The 26,823-nt window shown below is 37.4% G+C and overlaps 2 protein-coding genes across 3 annotated transcripts in view; one reads left to right on the top strand and one right to left on the bottom strand.

Annotated features, from left to right (window-relative positions):
- Positions 1-16,824, bottom strand: part of si:dkey-34d22.1 (discoidin, CUB and LCCL domain-containing protein 1) — a 25,801-nt gene extending 8,977 nt beyond the window's left edge. For both annotated transcript variants that reach the window (XM_049480571.1, XM_049480572.1), the window contains exons 1-6: positions 16,597-16,824; positions 10,583-10,804; positions 8,001-8,138; positions 1,778-1,829; positions 726-798; positions 391-524 (exon numbers count right to left, since the gene is read on the bottom strand). In XM_049480571.1, coding sequence (XP_049336528.1) covers positions 391-524; positions 726-798; positions 1,778-1,829; positions 8,001-8,138; positions 10,583-10,804; positions 16,597-16,696 — 719 coding nt within the window. In that variant the 5' untranslated portion in view covers positions 16,697-16,824. The remainder of the gene's footprint in view (positions 1-390; positions 525-725; positions 799-1,777; positions 1,830-8,000; positions 8,139-10,582; positions 10,805-16,596) is intronic.
- LOC103043722 (glucocorticoid modulatory element-binding protein 1) lies at positions 16,747-26,823 on the top strand. The gene is made up of 11 exons (XM_049480917.1): positions 16,747-16,840; positions 18,645-18,818; positions 20,167-20,305; positions 21,075-21,124; positions 21,266-21,384; positions 21,744-21,847; positions 22,610-22,749; positions 22,936-23,067; positions 23,179-23,316; positions 24,549-24,671; positions 24,813-26,823. Exons 1-11 carry the CDS (start codon positions 16,747-16,749, stop codon positions 25,355-25,357), a joined length of 1,758 nt encoding a protein of 585 aa, XP_049336874.1. The 3' UTR covers positions 25,358-26,823.

Below are 26,823 nucleotides of genomic sequence, written 5' to 3'. Positions count from 1 at the left end.
GGAAAAAAGGGTATAAAGTATAAAGAATTTAGCTGTGGATCAGTGCAACTGTGTTCTTTTAAATAATGGTGTGCCATCCCACACTTTTGGGAGATTTGGGGAATAGAGGTAGACTGGTAATCATACAACATTCAGACCTCAATTAAGCTCCCGTGGCTAAAAGCAATTAAATCCTCACAGTAATGCTCCAAAGTGTAGTGGAAAAGGGTTCCATGAGTACATGAAAAACTTTCAGTTACCGCAAACAGTTACCACAACAACAATAGCTGAATAAATGTAAATCAAATGTTAACACTCTTGATTTAGGCAGGAACAATGAATAATATAGTGTCCAAATACTTTTGTCCATATGCTATATGTTCAAAACAATCCATGGATTTATACACTCACGTTTTGGACAGAATTCCATTGTCAAAGCTTGACTCATAGAGTGTGATGCCCCTCTGCTGGGTCACATTGATCGTGCCTCCCTGGCTGTCTGATATGACCCCTGCATGGACAGCAGCTTTGCACAGCACAGATGTCTACAAAACACACACACACACACACGCTACAGATGACACATTGCCACATTTCAGCATCCTCTTACACACATCATTAAAAATCTGATTTAAATCTTAGTGTTTAAACAACATAAAATCTAAAATAAATAGATGATAACAATGAAGTTTTCAACACTACCGGCATTTTAATTACACTTTTCTAAAATGAAATGAACAGCTTACATCCCGGTAGCCTTGCTCATAGTGGCCCCAGATTTCTCCAACCACATCCTTACAGCCCCCAGGACAGAACGCGCTGGGTCAAAAGGGAGTCAAAAAAAAGACACAATTAGTAATACAAATATAACATTATATAACAGATATTTTGAATCCGTCTCTATTAACATTTTCATGTAAATATATGGTATACCAAAGACAGGACGGCTCAGACAAAATTGATTAATTGTTGGACCAAACTTTTAATACGTTTGGGTGTTACTAGTTATTATCTACACCTACAATATTGAAATCAGATACACATACCCTGTAATGTACACTGTAAAGGTATAGAGATACTGTCTGCAGGTGTACTTTTTGGTTCACTTTCCATTATCATGGTGTCAGAGCTGTTCTGATAATGATCCAGCATCCAAATAATATAAAATCTGTCTACTTAGGTATTCAAACAGAAATGTACAGAGTCATGTCAAAATCTAATGTTTGTACAAAATACTGCCAGCATCCTGGTACTTTCATCGGAAAGCAGTGTAGATGCATCATTCACTGCCTTAGATATCCCATAATCCAATATGTTAGCAATGGCTTGTGTGGAGAAAAAACAACAACATGGTGAAAGCATTTACGATTATGTTAATTATTTTATTCCTGATGAGAAATTATTAATGTAATTAGTGTAATAGGCAAATTTTGGCTTTTTACATTTGAATGGTTTTAATTACTTACACCACTAACTGAAAGTAGTTGAGTAATAGTCAATAATCTGGGAACGTCAAGACATTGTTAATCGAAGTGCACCTCAAATGTGATTTAGTTTTAGGAACCTTCATTACAATGCAGCATAGACTGCATGGCCACTGCCTTCTGTTTTGAACACAGCCCTGGTCAACAGTGGTCATGTGGTGGCTAACAATACATAGCAATATTGTTGGTTTTTCTGATAAAATCCTCTAAAAAAAAAAAAATAAGTTGGCATCTAATAAACTGGTACCTCAGTATTGTGATAGTTGAGAATAGAGCTACTCTGTTCACATCAGTTCCTGATGCCAGCCTCTTACCTGATCTGCTGGGAGCTGAAATGGCTTCCGCGTTGAAGACATGAGATGAGGTCTAGGAAAAGAAAAACAACAGCACCTTTAGCTGCAGACCAATGCAACAAATCAGTTTAAATAAACACCACACAGTGGCTCATACATACACAGACTGCATCTCGCCCACACTTTCCTTAATGCTCTACAAGAATGTCCACACAGTCACATGACCTCTGTGTGTGGTCTCTAAGACATATATAGGACGGTGAGAATGACCCCTGAATCTAAGTCATGATGCAGTCTGACAGAAGCGTCTGGTCAGTCTGACACAGCTAACACAGGTAAACAAATAACAGGAAACAGCATGTTCACATCACAGAACGCAGTGTACGCTTCTACAGCATTCTTCAGTGTGTGAAGTTTATTGCTCCTTTCTCTATGCGAGGGCATTTCTGATTTAAGATGTGGCTTCTGTGTTTATCTTAATGCTTTCCCGAAACATCATGACATTTTGGAGAAGCGTATTGGGTTCTTGTACATTACGCAAAGCAGCTTTTAGGATTCAGCTGTTCAGACAACGAATAGGAATGTAAACAAAAAAAAAAAGAAAGATTTTAGATTTTCTCACAGCTTTAAAAAAGGTTGCTAAATAGTTCTTAGTTAAAAGAAACAGTCCTAGGAAATGTCTTTATTTAACATAGAATAATATTCTATTACCTTCTGTAGAGGTTCTTTAATATTTAACTCTTCCAAACCAAAGGTAAAGATGACCATAATCACCATTTGTTTTGGACAAATGATGGTGGATAATGGTCCACCATGCAAATAATATAAGGGCTATAAATAAATAAATAAATAAATAAATAAATGCTGTGTACTTAGGCAGTATTCAAACAAATTGTACAGAGTCATGATGAAATCTAATGTTTGTACAAAAATCTGCCTGCTGAGGTACTTTCATCTGAAAGCAGTTTAGATGTATCATTCACTGCCTTTGATATCCCATGATCCAACATGTTAGAACTGGCTTGAGTCGAGAAAAAAACAACAACATGGTAAACCATTTACGATTATGTTAATTGTTTTATTTCTGATAAGAATTAATGTAGTGTATTAATGTAATTAGTGACTTGGATTTTGTCTGTTGGTTAAAAAAATATGCAGTATCAGTATGTAATCCACAATACTATTTTCCTCTTTTATTTTATATGTAGATGGATGATATGTGGTCGTGACATTAAGACATTGGCTTGCAAGACAGCTCACACTGTGAGTAGGGTTGCAACGGTATGAGATTTTCACGGTATGATAACCGTCTCGGAAAATACCGCGGTATCACGGTTATCACGGTATCACAGTTTGTTACATATATTATTATTTTTTTGTTCAATTAACTATTTATTGTAGAAACTACACCATCAGGTGAAGGAAACCATGTTTTTCCACTACTCTTAAGGGCATTAAGAGTGTATATATATAAAAAAAAGTTGGTATATAACCAGATACTGCAGAAAGAGGGGATTTATTTCTGACATGATCCTCACAATAGAGATTTCTATTTTAAGGCTTTCACTACTTAAAACCTTCAACATATGAAAAACAGGCACGTCAGAATTTGAAAATGAACGCATGTAAATGAATGGCGTCTTTCACGTCCAGTCCGGCCAGGACCTTTACACGGACACGTGAATCCATCGTAGCACGCACTTCACGCCTGTACCTGCGTGCCCAAATTTCGGATAACTCAGCGCTTTTGCGGGCGCTTACCGCATGGGTTATGCACGACTACAAAGAGATTTTATTTATGTTCAGATTAAAATTATAAACTGAACACATACTTTGCGCTGCACAGCGGGGTGGTGTTCTCGGAGATGGGAGAACAGGTTTGATGTATTTCCTCCTTTAGCTGTGACTTTACGGCCACATTGATTACAAGCTTGTTGATTACAAGATTACAAGTCTGTTTTCAGGCTGTTTGAATGAGCGAAATATGATCAGAATTATGTAAATTAACACTAACATAGAAGCATAGAACTATTATTTAATTAAAATTATTTTTAAGAACAGCTAAACACAGTGCGGAGAAGTTCACGTGCGAGAGAGAGAGAGAGAGAGAGATTTGCGTGTTCTGATATGAGCTACTCACAGGTAAAGGTTCTCTTTTATCTCCTCGTGCTCATTTTAGTCCAATACATAATTCTGCAGCTCCCTCAGTGTATTCTGTCGTATTTTGCGGCTATCGCGAGCGCTTACAACTAACACCGCGGGCCGCGAGGTGCAGCCGTGCTGCCGCTGTTATGCCGAATCCGACTCCCTGCTCAATCCGACTCCCGCTTCGCGGACAGAATCGGCACAACACCCCCCGCTGTAGAACTGCGGGAGTGAAAACAGCGCTTATAATTAAGTTAGTTAAGTTTCAGTTTTCGTTATTTGGTTCGTTTTCATTAACAATAATAATTGGTTACTTAGCATTAACATAGTGATTATCACACCAGAGCTTTATTTAAAAATAAAATATATAATTAAAAAACAGATGCCTACATCTCAGACTATTTTCTAGAGCCCAACCCGACCCGGCCCGAGGAATGTGGTGGGAAATCTCGGCCCGAACAGACCCGATCTCGGGTCGGGCCTCGGGTCAGGTCTGGTTCGGGCAGAGAATCTAAGCTCTAGTCTGATGCACTTTCTGCCGTTCTCACCGCTGTGTGCTGAGTAGCTGAAGCGGAGCAGAGTTGCGCATGCGCGGGTGAGTTTCTCCGCTGGCTTGCGTTTTACCGGTAATAAGCAAACACACACGGTATGATAACCGTGCATTTTAATACCACGGTATACCGTGAAACCGGTTACCGCTGCAACCCTAACTGTGAGACAAGTGAAAAAAATTTCTGACAGAAATCCCTAGTCATGTCCGACTGCTTATTCGCAGCTTGTTTGGGCAGTTAATAAGACATCGCTTGCCCTCTCACACTGCACGACAAACTATGCACAATAAAGCTAAAATTCAGCCAGATCATGAAATTCAGTCACATCGCATAAAAATTGCATAGTGTATGCCTGGCTTAATGATTATTCTGGTAGTGAACTAATATGATGATTATTTTTTAATTTGTCAAAGATTAGTTATTTTATGCTCTCCACCTCTGATTCCTTATGGCACAGCCTCTGTCCCAATACATGTTTTGCACACCTGTTAATGTCACCCTGTCGTCCAGTCTCTGCCTTAATATAACATTAAATATATTACCAAGTAAAATAATGAGAGAGGATATTCAGCAAATATACAGCTCTGAAAAAAATTATGAGCCAGCTTCAGTTTCTGAATCATTTTCTCTGATTTTGCTTTTTATAGGTATATGTTTGAGTAAAATGAACATTGTTGTTTTATTTTATAAACTACAGACAACATTTCTCCCAAATTCCAAATACAAAATATTGTCGTTTAGAACAATTATTTGCCTCTGTCTTAGCATTAAACTGCAGAACCTTATATTGCAGAAACATAACTGTAATGCTATGTATCATTTCTCACAGATATTGGTATGTGTCATGAAAATTGGCTTTTAGGAAATTACCTGAGAAACAGCCTACTCTGTGGCAATGCAATGGTTAACATGCCATGCCGGGTTATTTCAGCAGTGGAGGCGGGGGCACACAATTACTCTCTCTCTCTCTCTCTCTCCTCTCTGTAGTGTGTGGTCAGTCTCGGGGCCTCTCTCTCCCTGTCTCTGTCTCTTCTATTCAGACCACTAGAAGAGGCAGCCTGCTGGCCCGCTTACCGAGCAAACACTCTTCAGCTCAGTGAAGCAGCACAGCCGCATTCCAATACACCATCCCAGCTCACTCTCACACACACATACACACAAAGACACACATATCTGTGTTCTTCTGCACCTCGGTGATCATTTTACAGTCAAACAGTGTGTGCCTCCTATGCTGTGGATATATTACAGTGTTATGAACACAGCGTACAGCCCAATAAATACACAGAATATTTTACAATAGTGATTTTTCTAATGAACCCACATGTGGGTTAAGAATGTGCACCCTTTTAAATTACATAGCAACTCAATAGATACCTTGGTAGAAACAACACCTTGCTTTTATACACTCTACCATTATGGCACGTTCAGTGGGCAGTTATTTAAGGATTCGCACATGCTGACCGGCTGAACAGAACGTCACAAGTGAGGGGGGACATGAGAATAAACAGCTTTCAGGAAGAGCACTCCCAGCCTGATGTTTACACTCAAGTCCCCTAGTCAACTGGAATGTCCTTGTTGTCTGTAAGCCGGATTTGGTGTATACATCCTTCAAAAGGTGGAGCTCACCATGAGGAACTTTGTTAACTCTGTCAGGACTTGATTTGAAGGAATATGCAAGGTCATTCCACAGTAAAAAGGCACAGAAAAAAACAGTTCACTGAGAAAAATCATTTACACATTTTTTTTGGCCTAATTACAAACAATAGTAAAGCAGCCAATACATGATTTGTGTTTGATGTTTTATTTAAAGGAGCAACAAGGCAAGTTATCCATAAGCTAAAAAGTATTGTAGGTATATTTCATTCAAAATTTACTTAAAATATTATGTGTGACGTGATGTGGCAAAGGTGTTACAAAGCTGTGGTAAAATGTTACCTAGTATGATTATGGTTTTTAATACTTTTTAAAACTTTAATATAAAAAATTGAAAGTTAATGCACTGGATGAGGGGTGGTCAAATAACATGGGCCTGGATTAAAATAAATAAATAAATAAATAAATAAATAAATGTGGCTCAGTGTTTGCAGCTCTGGGCTACTCTCTGGTCCAAGGGCATCTCTTACCCTGGTTTTCTAAGCTGGGATATGCCAAGAGAAATGTTTTATTGTATTGTGTAAAAAGAAGTTCTCATTATATAATCATAATGTATAAGAATTCAGTCAAGAAGCATAATGCAGCTTGTAGTGCTGTATCCAGAGGAGAATATGGGTTGATAAAAATCTACTATTCATATTTTTGATTGACACAAAGTTGATTTTCTCATGCTTTTTTCATGACAAAATAATTGCAAAGGCACTATTCACTGTAAGGTGAAATCATATTATTAAAGCATAGGCATACAGTAAAAGGCAGTAATTTAATTTTTTTTGGCTAGCGATTAAAGAGTTACATTTAGATGCCCCTTATTAATGCAGTGTGTGAGAGTGAATGGCATCCACCTTATTAAAGTGTACGGTAGAATGTAGAGCAGTGCTGACCAAAGTTTTCTAGGTATTACCAGGGATACGCAAAGCAAACGTGCTGAACGTGGGGAGAAAGCAGTGTGAGCACATTCCTTCACAGCTGCAGTGCAACTGCTCAGTCTTCAAGGAATTGTCAGGAAAAAAAGACGGGCGTACAACTCTGCAGGAAGATCATTAAGGCTGTACAGGTAAACAGGAAGATCACTCTTCATTTTGCATTATTCTTCAGTATTCTTCCTTTAAAGCTTTCTGACACACTTCACTGAGTACAGTGCATGACTCAACATGAGCATCTTCTCTCTCCTATTTTCAGCCATGTTTTCAATTCTCCCCCTTCAGCAATACTTTTCATATATCAGCAACTGCCACAGAGTTTAATACAGAGATGGTTACTGTGCCCCAATCCAGCAGGGCTGGTCAGATAGTAAGCAGTGAAAATGATTGACCTCAGTACAATTCTGTCAAGCTACAATTTAGGAAAAAAAGCAATATAACACATACTCCTTAGCATTTTTTTATCTGAATATTTTTATAAATTACTTTTAATCAACAATATTTAGTATTCTAACATTACATTCACTTTAAAATTGTTGTAATGCTACACTGACTTTTAAGAAGCATAACAGCTTCCCTACCCTTGCTGCTCTGGGCTTAGCATGTTACTGGTAAAGCGGACAATACAAACCTTCTGAAAACTGCATTCCATCATATTTTTGCAAAATCCTTAAATATTATGAATACAAAATAAATACTGAGTGGATAATGTATTGAAACAGTGAAACAGTAGTGAATTACTTTTTTATCTTTTTATCTTCTTAAACTTTGAACAATTATCCAAATTATGAGCACATCATTATTGAATATACAGTGGAAAAATACACCACAGTAGATTATGCCATCCCAACATATTCAGCCCACAAGCAGACTGCAAGATGCACCAAGAAATCTCCAACAATCCTGTTAATTTCATAAGTTAATCTACAGATGTGTGGACAGTGTTGTGTTCTGTCTGTGGTAAAGCGGTACCTGGATGTTGGCTGGTGGAGTATGACAGCAGGAAGCCTCGTCCAGACCGGTGGGTGCTGGACACAAAGCGCACAGTGACTTCACTACTCTTCACAGATACATTTCTGCTGGAGGCAGCCAGCTGCCCACACAGAGGTCCTGTTCAAAACACACAAAAACACACATACAAATCAACAATCTCATCCAAAACACTGTTTCAAAATGTAGATCATTATATGGTTCTTAAAATCTGGTAAGATCTCAATCTGTAATACTGCCATCTTTCTAGGGTAAATAAGCTTGAGTGCACACACCCACACAAACACACAAAACCAGTAAAAATGGAAGGATTATAGTGCAAGAGTGGGAGAGAATCTAAGGTGGTAATAGTAATTACTATTTGCATTTATAATTTGTCAACAGATGCATTTCCACTTATGATATCCAATAACAGAAAACACATTCTATTTACACTTGTATTAAATGTGAACAAGATCTAAGAACCTGTCCTATGAACGTGGTTAGATCCATCCAATCCTAATCCAATCACAATGTGTCTTGAGGCTGTTTACACCTGGCTTGTCATGTGGACAAGCGAAGTCTGAATGTGAGCCAGGTCATCAAAAAAGGAATAGTAATGCCAGGTGTAAACAGGCCCTTAGAGTCTGGTAGTAAGCAGCGCATAATATATATAAAGATATATTATCATGTGGCATTATGTACCTAAGCAATATTTTTAATAGTTTTTGCTTGATAACTCGTGAGCCATTTCCAATGATACCAGATTTCAATTCCATTGCCAGTTTGCCTGATTACCAAACCAAGTGTTCAGAGTCTGTTACTATTAATAGTTATCAATCATGAAAAGAGCATAACTTAATAAACATGCTCATGTAAAGCCATTTTTCTTTGCTATACTTTGCTGAGTGTATTAAATGATACAAAACCTGAAATCAAACCAAACTCATCGTTTTTAACTAAATACAGTGTTGGTTGTTAAGACTGATTATACAGTATGCAGTTACTTCTTTTTCTCCCTTTCTTCATCCAAATGCGTACCACTTAACATTTGGTCTAGCTGGTGGTAAATTTAACATTCCATGTAACAGTGCTAACAGACGCTGTCTGTCCCAAGAAAAAAAAATGCACAAAGAAACACTGAAGACTTAGCAGAACAGCCCAAGGCTCTTTTAGTCTCATACAATCACAGATTCACACACAGCCAAAAATGGCACATACTATTATGCACATAAACACATGCACGCACACACTCAACTGACAGATACAGGACCCCTGGAGCCTGGAGGTCTCACGCCACATCCCGTCACTTGCCCTTGTACTTTGTGCATGTGCAGAGGGCACACATTTGTGTTTGTGTGCGTTTGGGAAGTGTGAAGAGAGACGCTATCACGTAACTGCTGTGCTGAGAGGTATGCAGAGTGCCTGTGTGGGCACATGGCTTGGCTGGGGCTGCTGAATAGTGTGAGGTAGAGCCTCTGGAATTTGCCAATAACAACAACATAATGAGCAGGGTTGCTACAGAGAGCTTCACTGGAGGAATTGGACAGTCTAGATTTTTGTCCTCAGACTGTACATACAGCATAAATATCTACAGCATGAGATCCAAGATATGGACTCATTTAGTCGCATTTTATTAGAATAGCAAAGACATTTAAAACATATAGAAATATAAAACTGTGGTTCTAAATCTTGGTCCAGTGCACTGCCCAATCTTGAGTTTTACATGCTCTCAACACACCTGATACAGCGCATTAACAAGTCCTTCCCAAGGTAAAATCAGTGGTATTAAATGTGTTTATCCTGCTTTTGTTGGATTTACTGTCTCTACTGTCCAGATAAGGCTTTCTACTAGATTTTGGAGCATTGCTGTATACATTTGATTGCTTTCAGCAACAAGAGCACTAATCAGATCAGGATGTTGGATGATCAACCAACCCACCTCATCCCAAAGGTATGGGGTGGAGCACCATCATTCCAGAGAACAGAGTTTCCCTGCTTCCAAGGTCGATGCAATGCAAGCTGCAGACTACTCCTCTAGCTCACACCTGGCATTAGGCATGGTGCCAGTTGGTTCATTTGTACATCTGCTCCAGAGAGTTCTATTCTAATGACAGTCTTTCTCTACAGGGTCTTAGTGTGTATGTAGGCATCTGCACACCTGTGTCAGCAACTAGTGGAACATAAATGCCTTCAATAGACGTTGTGTCCACAAATATGTGGACATAATGTGCAATAAACAGCAACAAGATGAGTCATCTTACTGGGCACTAAATACAAATTGTAGTCAAGCAATATTATAATATATTATATACATATTATATATACATATTATATATATATATATATATATATATATATATATATATATATATATATATATATATATACATACATGTTATGTTTCTAAACATGGACACAAAAGAATTTAAAAACTGGTAAGCTAAAAGTTGGGAATTTAATATTACATAATATTATATTATAATATTATATTAATAATAGTATTTTAAACACAAAATTTTGGCTACTGTATTGAGTTTGTGGGTGTTTCTACAGTCATTCAGGAGAGAAAATAATTTTTTTACCCAGTGTGATTACTCCACTTTTGTCTATAACTGTGAGTGAGCCGGCCCTGCAGTCATGGCTCCACTCCAGGTCAAAGTCGCCGAAGGTCAGGTGGAGAGTGTGGCCCTGTGGCACCCTTAGACTCCATTCACAGTGTGTGTGGTTGGGATAGGTGCCTGGGTAATTCCGTGAAGCAACTGTACCACTCCTGGGGCTCAGAACAGTGTGCCCACACCCATCACCTGCAACAGAATGGACAGAAGAGTTCATACTCAAATGTTTTTTCCGCTCTTAATTTATGTATGTTGGTAAGTTACACAATGTTACAAATGGGTGTAATATATATAATATATAATAGAGGCAACAGAATTGCCATATATATATATATATACATATATATATATATATATATATACTGTATATATATATATATATATACATATATATATATATATATATATACTGTATATATATATATATATATATATATATATATATATGTATATATATATAAAACCCAGTCATTGAGAGTTTACCTATTTACAGTATACCCCTTGATTCTAATGAAAACTACATAGAAACTTTTTAAAGCATTACACTGGAAAATACAAGTTGCTTCTTAAATAACTTCAATGCAAACATTGTTCTTTAGCAATGTTCAGCATGTTCTTAGAGGTGGCTGGATAAAACATTTGGAATTCAAATGACTCATCTGAATGAATATTACTAGAGGATCATTAGGTTACTTTTAGTTGGATCTAACTATGAGGAACTTTGTCTCTTTGAAACAAGCTTTCACCCATAAGAATTGGTAAAACTGTATGTTTAATTAGGAGTTTTAAGTTCCCTAAAATACCTCAAGAAGTTGTACTGTGTCATTACAAACTGACTAATCTTTAAAAGGTCCTCAAGGATCTTGCCTTTTTAGGTGCAATGCCTCTAGGCAGGCCTACTCTAACCTTTTTTCCACCATACAACCTATTACAAGAATCTCTAAATATCTTAGCTCCCTATCTGCTGTGTTTTTTCTTGGTTCAGTGCATTATCTCCCACAAAACAGACCACCAACAATAAGCAGTGTGGTGCAAAGTACACACTGTTAGTCATCTGCAGACGGTATGAGTTTCCGCCCACATAGTTAGAGTGCTGGGGTTAACTGTGGGGACAGCCGGTCAGTGTGGGCGAAACAGCTGAGGGTGGGTGGAAAGACCCTCTGCCAACTTCTCCACTGTTACTCATACTCTAAGGGGGGGTTCAGGCTTCAGTTCAATTAAAGCAGTAATTACTATGGGGATCTGTTAATCACAAGGCGAAGAAGAAGGTGAGGAACGGGAAGCTCCAGGAAGCATGTTCAACCAGGTTCATTAGAATGACATCATAATCTCTTTACAAGTTTAAAACAACCAGCAGTCTTCAGTGCCAGCAGGCTATGGTGTAAGAGTGTAACACAGATGACTGCTGATGACGGTCTTGTTGGACTAGAGAAATACTTGCTGTTAAATACGCCTTAATATCTGCACATACTTGAAATAATATTTATATCTGCTATGGCTCACACTTTGTATCTTTTAATATCATGCACTGTGGAATGTGGTGTAGAACCCATCCTTAAAACTGAGTGAATTAGGGTCTAAGACAAGAAAACTCTTGAGGTGCCCCATCTTGTGCATGGTGACCCTCTTTCTCTAAAATACTAAATACAACACTAACTGGAAATGCTGGAAAAAAGTTTGTTCTTTAACCTTATGCCTTTAAAAGATCAGTTTGTTTTCTACTCACTTAGTTATTGACAGTCACTAAAATTTAAACTAGAGCTACCTAAACTTTTGCATGCCTTAGTATGCAGAAAAATGTATACACTGTAAACATTATAAACCAATATAATGGGCAGTTCCCTATGTATTGCTTGAGAAGTCCACTAATGCTTGACCCAGTCGAAAGTAGCATATACCTGCCTGAGGCCATCATTACCATCTTCATTTTTATTCCCACAGTGAGACTGCACTGAAATTCCACTGTGGGGAATGACTATGCTTGTGTTCCATCACTACAGCTACAAATCCATTTTGCGATGAACAAGTCTTCATTACTGCGCAGCAAAACAAACAGGCGTTTGTGGTCAGACTGTTAATGAGCCTCTTTTGATGGAATTCAGCTGCGATAGTTAGTCTGACTCACTGTTGCCAAATGGATGAATGTATGGTTTGGCTGGGAATTTCACACAGTTGGTCTGGATGCTAAATCTTTAGGAACGCTCTCCACCTCGTCACTGCCCACGATAAGGTCAGGCCTTGTGTGTGGACTCTCTAACAGTCTGGTTTTTGCTGCACACCACAGAGTCTATCTCATCCGGTTAGTCACTCATTTGCACGGCCCCATTCGCTCCCCCACTGCCCCTTCTGACCCCACACACCTCCCCTGAGATTGCGTGGAAATACCAGAGGCATGGGAAGTAACCATGGGTGACAGAGTGACTACCCATGTCACCATCTGGAGTGAGAGGACATTTCTGCTGCTGTAGATCAGTGTCTGGGAGTTAACTGACAAGCTCCACTGTAAGCCTTCACCCTACCTTGCCCGCCTGAAGGCAGGAGCCAGTCTCATTACGGACTTTTATTCCCACTATGCTCCAGTAACTGGAAATAACCGAGGCTTGAACTTCCTGCCATAATCACTTTGAGGGCCCCCAGTCATGCAGAGAGATGTGTTGGGTGTGTTCCATTTTGTGACGCTATCCAGCCCGTCTTACAAAAAAAACTTACTGTTAACCATCACAAGAAAGCATTAGACATATTACAGTAGAAAATCAGATATTTTATCAACTGAAACAAAAAAACTTAAGATTTGAGATATAAAGACAACTATAATTATTGTGAACAATACTTGAGAAGTGGTATTCACAAGGTATCTTCATTCAGGAGTGTTGTTTCTGAAGCACATAGTGGTGTGGATTCTACATAGTATTTTGGGAGTGTAGGAAGTCAGATCTATAATTTTAAAGGGTGAAGGCTAGGGCTGGACCATATGGGAAAAATATATCATCTTGATATTTAAACACTTTTTCCCAATACACTATATCCAATTAAAGTTGACTAAATATGCTCTCTCTGTAATGAAATGTACTGCTGGTCAGTGTTCTTTGAGCATTGGTGATGTACTTAATTTTGTTTATTAATATTGTTATTAAGAATATTGTCATATTGCTCACTTCTATTGAATTCTATGCTGTATTTGGTTAGAAGACATTATTGATAAAACCCTCACATCCAGTTTCTAGTGGCTTGAATTGTCAACTTTTATCGGGCAAACTGATCACGAAGTGTTACCCTTTAGGAGTGGAATTCTTTTTATTTTATTTTAATTCAATTAGTGAAGTTTAAGCAATTAATTCAGTAACTTTCTCTACAATTCAGGGAAGGCTTTGTACTAGAATTTTGAACATTGCTGTGAGGATCTGATTACATTCAGAAATAGGAATATCAGTCAGGACAAGATTTTAAATGATCACCATATCCCCCCCCCCATCCCAAAACTATTCTGATAATAGCAGCAGTGCTGGGGGTTTATAATCCTCAACTCAATGCCTGGCATTAGGAATGATGCCAGCAGGTGCCAGCAATGGATACACCTTAAGAAGCAGAATGTATTTATTACAAGTGGTGTCCACTAAAAATTCACATTGTGTATGAAAACACATAATTAGACAAGGCACTTTCCTTCTGTACATTTTAAAGTCACATACAGCAGGTTTCCTGATATTTACGTCAGCCAGCTTGGCAATTCCCAAAACTATCAATCAGCTGAAAACTACAGAGCACTACTCGGCCTGTCATTTTCTCAGTGGCAGGAGGAGTAAAACGCTAATATAGTCAAATTGACAGATGGGACTGATAAACACAGGGTAAAACTTATAAACAAAAAATTACCCCAGTACCCCTTGTAAATCTCATCCAATTAGGTCTTACGTTGGCACTATCAAAGTCTTTGGGGTGCAAAAAGATATTATAAGGATAAACTCTCCACAATAATATGTTTTTTAAAAACATTTTATCAGTGTGTTCTTAATGCATTTGTTTTGTGATTGATACCAGGTTAGGAAAAAAAGTTAGGACTGGTGAAAGCTGTGTTTCTTAATACACCATACAAAACACACCACTCAATGACATCAAGTGAGGCATTCCCGCTAGTCAAGCTTATTAGGAAAAAGCTGACTGGAAAAGGCCATTTTAAACACTCATCACTTACACAATTTTAGGCAACATGTAATTTTTTTTCTCCCCAGGGGTTTGTGGGCACGTCCCTGCAGGCCTGAATGATTGCCTGACAGGATGTTCAGCTGTTTAGGCTGTCAATCCTCTAATACCCTCTGTCAATCATATTCTGACAATAAACTCACCCAGCATCCATATCTCTCAACTAGCATGACTCCATATGTCTCTCTGGCATGTTAAAACAAATGATTCACATAAGGCAGTGACCCCAACATCAGTCAGCTTCCTCAGTGATGCTGCTGGAATTCATAATCCACAGGGACTGTGAGTGTGTTTATTCTGTGGTCTCTCTTCAGTCTGTGGCCAAAGTGAATCACAACCCCACGCATATTGAGAAATATTGCACCAAACTGGAAGTGTGTGACAAGATCTGTGGACCGGTCAGTCCATTCTGATAGGATGTTTCTTCTGATCTATAAAGCTAAGGCTAAGCAGCAGCATTCTGGATGTGTGACCTTTTCATATATAATCTCAGATATCAGTTTACAATACACAGTGTGTTCCAATAGTCTGAAACCCACAATGACAATCTAGTAGTAAACAGTGAAAAGCACAATACATGCATTCTGCACTATTTCTAATATTCAAATTTAAGCAAATTTGTGACTTTACCTTTACACAAATGTACAAAAAGATATAATTTATAGTCTTATCCATTATGTTCAATCAACCATCAGGTGGATCTGATCTGATTCCTGAGAGAGTTTTGTACAAACTTCTGATGTTCATACTCAGATGTGAACTTATATTTAAAAATGTGATCGACATCCTACATTTCCTTGTGTTTTATTTCCTACCTAAATGTATAAACAACTTTTTGTGATTGTTTAAATTTTTTGACCAATTATCCAACATCTCAACATGTATTTATTTTAAAATTAAAAAAAACTGAAAAAGTTGCTATTGCTACTGTGCATTACAACTGATGTATGTAAATTATATGTAGATTGAAGTAATCCATGTTCTGGATGGGTGGAATATAAATGAAAGTATTAGTTTCAGTGACAGAAATTATATTTTTACTTAATATTCAACTTTTTTATTAAATTCTGACATTTTATGTTTAAATTATTTAAATTTTCACTCATACTGGTTATATATGACAAAATTAAATGTGTATTAAATAAGATGTTGGATCCTAATGGACATTTAGACATTGTCCTGAAATGTCACTTATACCATTTATACATTTTTTTGATAATTATTTTCACAAACCGGAACCAGAAAACATTATAATATAGACAATCTCTGACACAGAAAACAGGTAATTTTGAGTAAACTAACAAGCATGATCTATTTATTTTGGTTATTGTCTTAGATGTGCACCTGTAGGTAAGTCCTTAACTGGTAAACTGTATTTACACTGTGTGAAGTTTCTTTAAAATGTAATTTCCAAAAAAAAAAAAAAATAAGTACCATTAATTTTAAAGACCCAAAAGTTGTGGTTCTATTGCATCACACCAAACAATCATTTTTGTATCCATTTGTTCATCATTAGAATAAAATGGACAGTTGAATTATTCATTCAATCAACACCACCACTAAACGTTTGAAGATAACCATAGTGGTTATAAATACATGTATAAAGTGTTCCAAAAAGTTACAAAGACTTAAGAACTTGTTTTAGTCTCCGTATGAGCTCATTAAAGTTTCCTAACTTTATTAAAGACTTAACTAGTCTCTCTCGAAAGTATAATGCACTTAATGCATGAATGAAAACCTCTGTAGACACAGGTATCAGAAGTGTCTGATGACAGTCTTACCTTTCTGACCGTAAACAAGCAATGTCTGAAGGCTGAAAACAAAACAAACTCCAGTAAACAGATCCATAGCATCCCAGCAGCCTCCTGCTATTCGCTGCATGGCTTCTTTATCTGGTCTTCTCTTAGACTGTAAATGTTCTGCTGGTATCCATGAGTAAAGCTCAGTGTAGCAGGCCTACACAACTCTGGAGCGTTCCCCAGCTGTGCTCCACTCTGAACAGTGCGGGACAGGGCAGTGATTTGGGTGGGAACGGCTAAGCTTACCTTAGAGCCTCATTGGTCAGAGTGCCTGCCAGTCATCGTGGAGCTCTACACTAGGGCGGGCTTAACTCTGAAAATAACAGTTCCCGAGAACCACAGGGTAAATTATATTGAGCTAAAATTATAACAGAACAGTATCGGATTGACTGGAGAGAGTAGTCTTAAAGAATAGACACTGAAACTGGACGCAGTTAATTAACACACCGGGTAAGTTTGAGTACTAGCTAAAAGAAAGACACAAAGATCACAGATCATATGGGTTTACTTTTCTTCTAGACAACTGTATTCAGTTTTCATACTTGCGTTTAACTGCGTAAAGCACAAACAGCTAATACAGAAGAAACTTGATATTTTGAGCGGGTCCTCTCTGCATCAACACGAACTGTGATGCACTACCACCTCCTGGCGAAACATGTAATGTTGAATGTAAGTTACTGTTTAGAAGTGATCAGGCTCTTTCGAAAAGTGACTTCTCAAAAGTAATTAAATATTTTTTAAAGGATTTCATATCAATAGTAGAAACATTCTATTTTTAAGTATTTTAAATCATTTTTAATACTAATAAAAACCTCTGTGAATATGATTTAAATCCCTATATAAAAGATTTATTCCAAATATTAAATTATTAAATCTGTAGAGCATAGATGACATTTTTATTTCAGAGGGGGGGGGGGGGGGGGGGTTGTTAGGGGGTGGCAACTGGCTTGTGCACAGGATGGGGGTGGGCTAATGTTTGAAATGCTTGAACAGTGCCGTGATATATACCCTACACCTCAAAACAATATTCAAAGTTCAAAATATTCAAATGATTCAAAAGTTCAATGTTTTTATAGACAGAAATTTTACAGACAAACAAGATTACAAGATATATAAAATCACATGTGTAGTCTGAGGTTTTACTGTATTTTTCCACAAACGGTAATAGATTACATTATGTTTAGCTCTGACGTAGTGCACAGGTAATTTTACACTAATATCTTGTTTCTGTATTCATACAGGTCTTTGTGTTCCAACAACCGTACTTATTTTGCTAATTACGGTGTAATATTTTGGGTAGTTTTTATTTTAAATGAATAGAAATGTCACCTATAGACGCTAGGTTTACTACACTCATCTTGAACATGACTATAAGCTCATTTAGCTATACAACACATCACACACAACTTTTATTAAAGCACATCAACTCACATAGTAAAATAAATATTTTGTATTGGAGTATTGGAGGAAGATTAAGTGAGTTATAACTTTTTGTTATTTACTTTTGTCGCCCTCTTGAGGGCAGATGAAGGCATTGCTGAAAGACGTGCAACAGTTTTGTGAAAGTGATTCTTGCCAGATATGATATTGTCATGTCTTCATTTTTTTTTGCCTTTTACCTACTTGCACTTTTTTATGTATAGTTTTGTAGATGCGGCGTCCGATAAATTATTCTCATGAGTAATGCATAACTGTCTTTTTTGTCTTTCTTCTTAAAGACAAAACTCAAACTTTAATACATCATTCACTTTGAAATTACAGATCCAATCAAAACCTGCAGGGTTTGTGCACATCGTGCATTTCCACTGCGCTCCACAGACCACAGATGAACTAAATAGATAGTCAGGTGAAGATAAATCAGTGTTTGCGATTTTTGCATGTATAATTTAAACATTTTAGTATTTGCTCTACGGTCTGTTCTCTATGTTCATGTTGTGCAGGATTCTTCGTGCGTGACTGTATGTTGTGTGTGTGAGTCTTTACACTGGCTGAGTGAGAGTGAGTGTGTGCTGTAGAGCGGGCAGATTGAGCTCGTGCGACCGGTGTGTGTGGATCGCGTGCGAGGCGCCGCTTCTCGTGCCAGCGCTCCAGCTGCCTTCGCGCAGGAAGTGGAGCGAGACGACACGACGCATGCGCACTGCGACCGACCAGCCGACGATGCGCTCGGCTCGGTGGAAAAGAAAAGAGGAAAAGAAGAAGAAAAGGTAAGAAAACACCACTTTTCCACTGTCTACTGTCTATTTCCCGGTTCTCCCTCTCACAGCAGTGCGGTGTGGGTCAATGTACTGCAGCGGGCAGACCGAGAACGCGCTCACACGCACAAGCGCGAGTTTGCGTGCGTGCAGCGTCCTGCGTGCAGCGTCCTGAGAGAAAAAACTAAACAAACCGAGGAAAAGCTGCCCTGCCGCTGTGAGCTCGGGCTATACGGGCCACATACGGTGTGTGTGTAACTATAGCGCTAGAAAGTCTCTCACTGAGTCCCCTGTCTTTATCAGCACGAAGAATTACAGGCAGGTCACTCTGTTAGTAAACAGGTTTACTAAGCTCGAGCGCACGCGAGCTCTGTGGACTACAACACCCACAATGCCCTGCTCTACTGCCTGATTTCTGGATTTATTAAAAAAAAGTTTTTTTAAATTTAATAATTAGTGTGTAATAATGTATTTAATAATTAGTAGTGTCAATCAACAAAAACCTAAGAATTCTGTGATTAATCAATATTAATGACACGTTCCTAAAGACTAAACTTTTGAGAATGGGTATTTAAATGTGAATAACAGAATCAGTGTTAGAAATAAATTCTTTAGAAAGAAGTTGCATCATTGGTACTTATCCCTTAAGAAAAATAATTGTATTAATCACATCAATATTATGTGACAAACTCATGGTTAAAACTCTGATTAAAATTTTTTGTAATGCTGGTTTTTAACTGTATTTTTGGGAAGGGGGCAAATATAATGGTGAAGTGTGGTGTACACCTCGTAGAAGTTGATCCCCTTTTTTACTGTATTATAATATTTCAGGGTAGTTTTGATACTTTTTAAACAAGAATATTATAACATGCTTAGTTAATGAATGTTACTAATTGTGTTAATGGAGAAAATAAACAATAAAGTAGCTCCAAATCCCACCTTCATGAAAAAAAGGAAATGAGCCATCAGCTGTATGTGTGATTGTGTGTGCATGATCATCATCAGTGTGTGAGAGAGAAAGAAAGACTTCAACATTAATAAAAAAGTTAACTACCTTCTGAACTCAACAGTAACATTGCTGTGTTGTATCACTAAATAAAACCAGGCTCTTTCAAATTTTGTGATGTGATTAATTTGCGTAAAAATTATGTTAAAGTTTCCAGATTAACTGCACATTTTAACTCATTATTGTTGTCGGACACTTTATCATCTTGTCTATGGATGAGCAGTATTAGCAGTTATTATATGAGAAAATATTGTTTATCTCAAATTTTGGCAGTAATAACACATTTTAAATACAGTGTTGCATTATACTTTTAGCTTGTGTGATTCTAAAGTAGTGTTTTTTCACCCCATAAAGTGTTGAGTGACCACAGTAACCAGAGCGTTGTGATCACAATGTCGGTGGGAGACGTAGTGAAGATAAAGGAGGAGGAAGATGTTCATTGTGATGGCCATAAGACTCAGCTCATCCTGCACCTTCAGTCTGTTTCCCAAGGGTAAGACATGCAAAAATGCTCTTCTGATTTGAGTACCACAGCACTAGGCACTGTCATTTACAGTTGTGATTGGAAGTTAACATACACTTTTTAGGGACATAAAAATCTTTTTTTTTCTTTAAATTGTTTATTTTTGTTTCTGATGAAGAATGAGTGTTTTAAATGTCTCAAATGGACAATCAATCCTTATGTATTTTTTTGTTAGACTGAGTTTAAGGCCAGTTGTTTAGGTGTGTAAAAAGGGAGTAGTTCATCCTTAAGAACACTGTATCAACTATTGTTAAAGGCATCATTATTCCCTTTGGGTGGTTTTGCTTCCATTGTAACTGATACATTGCAGATAGGGGGTAGAAAATAAAGATGGAAGACTACTTCACTATATTCCATTATGATTTCAAACCTTCTACTTGATGTTTGGGCACAATTAGGTGCCACAATAGGACGATAACTGTAAACACATTTCAAAAGTTGTGGAGTGGAGAAAGCACTCTAATATTATTTATTTTTAATTGGCATTCCTTATGATATGTGTATTCACACAGGCAGTTAACTGTTATTGATAAATAAGTTTGAACTGGAAACATTTAAGACCCTGATGAGAATATGTAAACTTTCAAGCAGAATTGGGTTACTTTTTGATTTGTCTGTTGATGTCTTGTAATTCCACAGAATTAATAATTTTATACTTATTTTTAATTATTTGTTAAAATATTCATGTACGTCTAATACACACAAAACAGTACAAATATCTTTATATTATTCTTTGTAGGACAGAGAAGGAAAGAAGTACAACTGTTTTGGCTGTGGAGACTCAACAAGGTATGATATTGTATTGTTTTTAGTACAATTAAGAAAATACTATTGTCTAAAATGTCACCTCTTAAGATATAGTGCATGTATTAACTGAAGCTTCACCGAACCCTGTGGATAATGTTTGCATGTTTTGTGTTTTTCTTGAAGACGACAATTCCGAGGGAGATGAGGTTGAATATGGCTATCCAATCACCTGTGGTGACAGCAAGGCAGTTCTTCTGTTTAAGAAGTTTGTATGTCCAGGAATCAATGTCAGATGTGTTAAGGTATGCTTTTCATATGTAGAATTATTGAAGGTCCAGAACTTGCAGATTGTAAATCCAGAGAGTTTTACGCATTAAAGGAATTAAAACATGTTTGTGCTTGAGTGTCTTACCCCATTTCTCCATAGCTTATACATTTTCAATGCATAAAATGAAATGTGACAGTAAAGTTAAACATTTTGTATCTAAAAACTCCTGTGCTGTATTGCATTTTTGCATTTTCTTCTTTTTTATTTGCACCAGCTGAGGTTTAACCAACCAGACACATTTACCAGTCATGCTATATGCCATTTTTCCCAGACCTGTAGGGTGTTTTTGGACACTGAAGTAAAGTACTCTGTCTCTTTCTCTCTGCTGTCTAGTTCAATGATCAGCTTATTAGCCCCAAGCAGTTTGTGCACCTGGCTGGCAAAGCTACACTCAAGGACTGGAAGCGAGCCATCAGGCTTGGAGGAGTAATGCTCAGGTGCTCTCCCTCTCTCTGCTCTGCCTGTCTAACTAGCATTTAACCTAATCTTAATGGTGTGTTTGGTGTATTGTAGAGCAATATGATATTGTTGCTGTCAGACAAAAGCCTTGTATCTCCAAAACCCCAACTTGTCAGAAGAAGAAATAATATTTAATTTTATTAAAAGTTACTATGCAAAGAGCAACTCAAAATTTGAAAAAGTAAAAAATTGGGATGCAAAATATTGTATATTTTGAAATATTGTAAAAATGGGCAGTATTTCCAGTACACTCAAGGAATTTGAAATTGATATAAAAAATAGTATGAGATGATTGTTCAGAATTTAGATTTTGCTTCCTAATATTTACGAAGCATTAAACAACTTGGTACCCATGTATTTAAGTTAACAAAATATTGAAACATGTGACTGTACCCTGGTATATTCTGTTAATGTATTTTTTAATTATTACACTGTCTGTCTGTTTGCTTTCTTTTTCATGTTCCTTTTGTCATTCATTCAATTACTGGAACTAGAATATGTGTTCTATATCTGCTGTTGTTCAGTTAAGGATTCATCTAGAACATTTTAGCACTAAGATAATTGTTAATGCTCAATTATTCACCACATATAACTCTCTTTGCCAGTCACAGGGATCTTATCACTAACAAGTGCTTTGGAATGGTGGACAAGCTCAGCATGCAAAACCTAAAATGTGATCAGTAGTCATCCATTTACTAGCATCTCTGCTCTGCTCTGTTTTTTTTTGTTTTTTTTTGCAGAAAGATGATGGACTCGGGCCAGATTGATTTTTACCAGCATGAGACTGTGTGCACCAACTCATGCCGCAGCACGAAGTTTGATCTGCTAATCAACAGCACGCGACTGACACAGGGTGTGCAGCAAACACCATCCTCCCCAGGTACACAGCACACTTTTAACACACACAGTGCTGGTACATTGATATAGCTTCTTCTTGAGTGTTGGGAAACTGATACACCAGGCAGATGTGTGGCCGATGAGACTGAAGTCGGGCAAGATAGCAGTTTTAGCTATATAATATCTCACAAGACATAGATGGTGTAGCTTATATGCTGTTTGTCTGCAGTTATGGGACGGGTAAGCATTGGAGAGGAGATGCCTGACGAAACTGATAGTGATGTGGGTGACTCCTGGCCACCTCAAGAAATGCCAGCTGCAAACAACGAAAATGTCAGAATGCACACAGAGGAGGTATCTGGTGAGTTTAAGCAAAAAGACACAGGCATGAATCTCATTACGATGGCTTCATAGTAATGAGTATTTCTGCTGTGTGTGCGTATATGTGTTTGCATATGCGTTACCTCTGCAGATGAATCTTTGAATCTGTGGAAGGGCATTGCTGAGATGGGGCTGATGGGAGCAGTGGTATCCACTATTCGCTCAGAGCTGCTGGCCATGCTGAGTGAAGTAGAGCGTCGGAGTGAGCAGGCTACCCTGCAAGAGTCAGGTAAGAACTAAGCTGGTGTTCATTATAGATTTGTGCATATGCACTTTTTTAAAGTGATAAAACAGACACAAAGAATCATTTTTTTTTAAAGAAATGTATGTGTTAAGACATTTCTATTGGTAAAGAACATCAGTTAAATAACTATTAAACTTTTAAACAGCACCTATATTGCTTCAAACATCGTTTGAAACACCTTTATTTTTAAGAGTGTACAGTGTTAAATGGTTCTAATTTCAGATAATATGTGAATCTTCTCACCTTTAATTGTGCCAGACAGTTTCACAGGGTGGTCAGAAGGTGCTGTAGTTATGTAGCAAGTGTAATGAAAGCAGTTAATCTGTGCAGCTGGTATTGTAACTAGGGATGATTGTATTAAACACATTTCAATTCAGGTTAGGCCATTACCTAAACACCAGATATAAACAACATGGAGCAATTATAGGACAATGTTATATGAGGAAAAGAACCAACCATTGTAGGAGATCTGAAAGTCAATTTAGTTTAGTATAGCGCACTGGGTAGAATAACATAGTACATTTTTATTTTTAAAAAGTATATAGTATAGTGCACAATAGCTGTAATCTGCCATCATTAAATCTGGCAGTTTATATTATGCCTGTCATACCCAATTTTCTCCCACCTCTGTCATGGTTCCAGACTCCAACCCCTTAGCTCCAGTCACACACTTGTACACACATCACAGTTACATGCCCCCTGTCAGGCAATCAGGGACAGTTCCCATACTGAAATCCAAATCCAGCAAACATTCAAATATTTTTGCTTTTGATATGGTCTTTGAGGCAGTGTGATAAATAAACATATTAAGTTTTGAGGTTGACCACAAGTTTTTACCCCGTTTTGTCATTTGCCCTTTGCACTGTTTGCCATTTTTTAGTCAATGGCTTTAGACTCAAGTCTCCATTTTTTGTCATTTACCATCATTTTTACCATGTACCTGTTTTTGCTGCTAACATTGCTGGCCTGGCCTGACATACACACCATTATTTAGACTGCCCTTTCCCTATTAAAACCTTTACATGTGCAAGTCACTAGTTGCAGCAGTTTTTCAATGCCATAATTTAATTATGTATAAACCAAAGGAAATCATTTGGTGTAAAATCATCAGTTGAAAATTGAGAACATTTTTGTTTCCTTCTCTTTTAAACTAGTTTTTATGCTGTGTGTCAAATTATATATATGCTGTAGACTAATTAGATATGTGTGTGTACTAGATGCAGCAGCTCTGAATACGCTGACTCGGATGTTTGGGCTACTGGATTCAGTGAGGCAAGTCTTGGATCTACAGCGAAAAAAGACTGATGAGAACCAGCAGCACATCCATGACACACTCAACGGTGAGAAGAAGGCTATGAAGAACATAAAACAAAATGTTTAAAATAACACAATCTGAAAATCAAACAAACATTAGCCCCTGACCTGAGCTCAAATGTAAATATGGTGTATTGAAATTAACCTCTCCCCTCTTTCCCCAAAAGTTCTTTCTGACCAGCTTAATAAGCAGAAGACAATGCTTGGTGTGTCCAAGCCCACTCCAATCGAGCGACCCAGACTGCAGCGGCCTTCCTCCACCAGTGTGCTGTCCTCTTCACCATCACCATTCACTGTCCTCTCTCCTATCACACTTGCCTCATCCAGTCAGCCTCTGACAATGGCTGGCCTGCCAGTGGCCATGCTGGCCCAGTTGCCCTCTGGCATCCAGCTGCTCCCTCATCACACCAACAGCACTGCGAGCAGAGCAGGGGCTATGACTGTAGCATCCCCCAATGGGCTCACAGTGCTTGGCACCGGTTTTGGGGATGGGACCTCTGCAATAGAGGTGCTTCACCTAAAGGGTGAGGGAGATGAGGAAGATATGGTGTCAGTACTAAGGCAAGATACTGGAGACTGGAGTGGCAGACAAACAAAGAACACAGCGCAGGAGAGCAGAGAAACAGGTGATGTAGAGAGAGTTGTTGGTAGTGGAAAACTTAGCAGAAAACGGAGAAGGAAAAGTGAAACTTATTTTTTTTATACAGAGTGATACAGTGCTATAAAAAGGAAAAGATCACCTTCTATTTTGTTTATTTCTAGTTAAAAAGGGCATCAAATGCAATTTCATTTAAGTGTTATTTTGGAACAGATAAGAAAATCCACTTAGATACGGAAGTGGAAAGTTATTGTTATGAAGCAGAAAATGAGCTCAACTCTAGATCTGGAAGAAAATTGTTTTTGTCTGTCCTTCCAAGGATGTAGAGCTTGCAAGATATCTTTACTAAGATATTTGCAAATTAAATTGCTGAACTACCCCAGATTCCAGATCTTGATACCCCTAGATTCCAGATAAGTATTAATGTGTTTGAGATGACGTGGATGCTTGAATTCAGAAATTACTCATTCTACTTACAAAACAACCATATCCTTTGTTACAGAGACTAAGGATAAGGGGAGTGTAAGGTTTCCTGCCTCTTAAAAAATCTTTAAAAATGTATAGTGGCAATGTTTTGAATGGAAATAAAATCAATTAATGGTGTTGTCCGACTTTTGCACAGAACTGTAGACAGTTAGATAGAAAGAGTAACGTTTTATGATTGGCCATTTTATTTGATATCATCCTGTAGATGGTTATAAAGTGTATAAGATATGCAAGATATAAATGTAAGGAAACCATGTTTAGTTTAGTTTTAGGTTTATTTGTAGATGCTGTACTTGTGATGTCACTGTTGCTCTGCTGTTAACTATTTAAAGTTTCGTTGTTTTATCATGTACCTTAATTTTTATCTGTTCTGTTCTTTTTAAATGTGCTTGAAAGACATTAGAAATCTAGCAGTATTCATGCGTCTGTTTGCATAAAGTTGTCTGGCTTTAGCTGACCAATCCAACATACATGTACAGTTTTCAATAACAAGGAAAGATACAAGGAAAGAGAATATTACTTTCTGTGCTAAAACCTTTCTGATCTCATAGGAAAAATATTTTTATAATCTGTGTTTATAACTTTGGCTTTGTATCAGTGTACAACTACACTTCAACTTTAATGGATTTAGACAAAAATAGTCACATATTGATATTGATGGATTCTATTTTACTATATTATTATTATTATTATTATTATTATTATTTTCTGTAAATAGGTTTGACAGGTTTCATTTGTAAACCTGGTTTATAGCTTCAAATGAAATAGGTTATATCTTATGTTAAGTCTACCCTTATATCTGATGTGTCTAGAAACTGGTGCTAAATATACCTCACTTACTTATAATTAAACAAGACTTTGTCACTGGGTTCGGAACCCAACTTTACACTTCTATTTGATTTAATAAGCAAGTAGCATCTTGTAATGTTATAAAAATATAATAGAATCCCGTTAAGTTGTGTGCACATGTAGCAGTTATATTTCTACTGGTAAAAGTTACTTTAATATTTGTACAACAATGTAAATACATTAATGTTTTTATGCTATAAAAGCATGTAAATAAAATTATACTGTAATTTGCAGATACTACTGAA

This window comes from Astyanax mexicanus, chromosome 6, assembly GCF_023375975.1.
Source record: "Astyanax mexicanus isolate ESR-SI-001 chromosome 6, AstMex3_surface, whole genome shotgun sequence".
Lineage (NCBI taxonomy): Eukaryota > Metazoa > Chordata > Actinopteri > Characiformes > Acestrorhamphidae > Astyanax > Astyanax mexicanus.
This window is presented reverse-complemented; position numbering and strand designations above follow the sequence as displayed.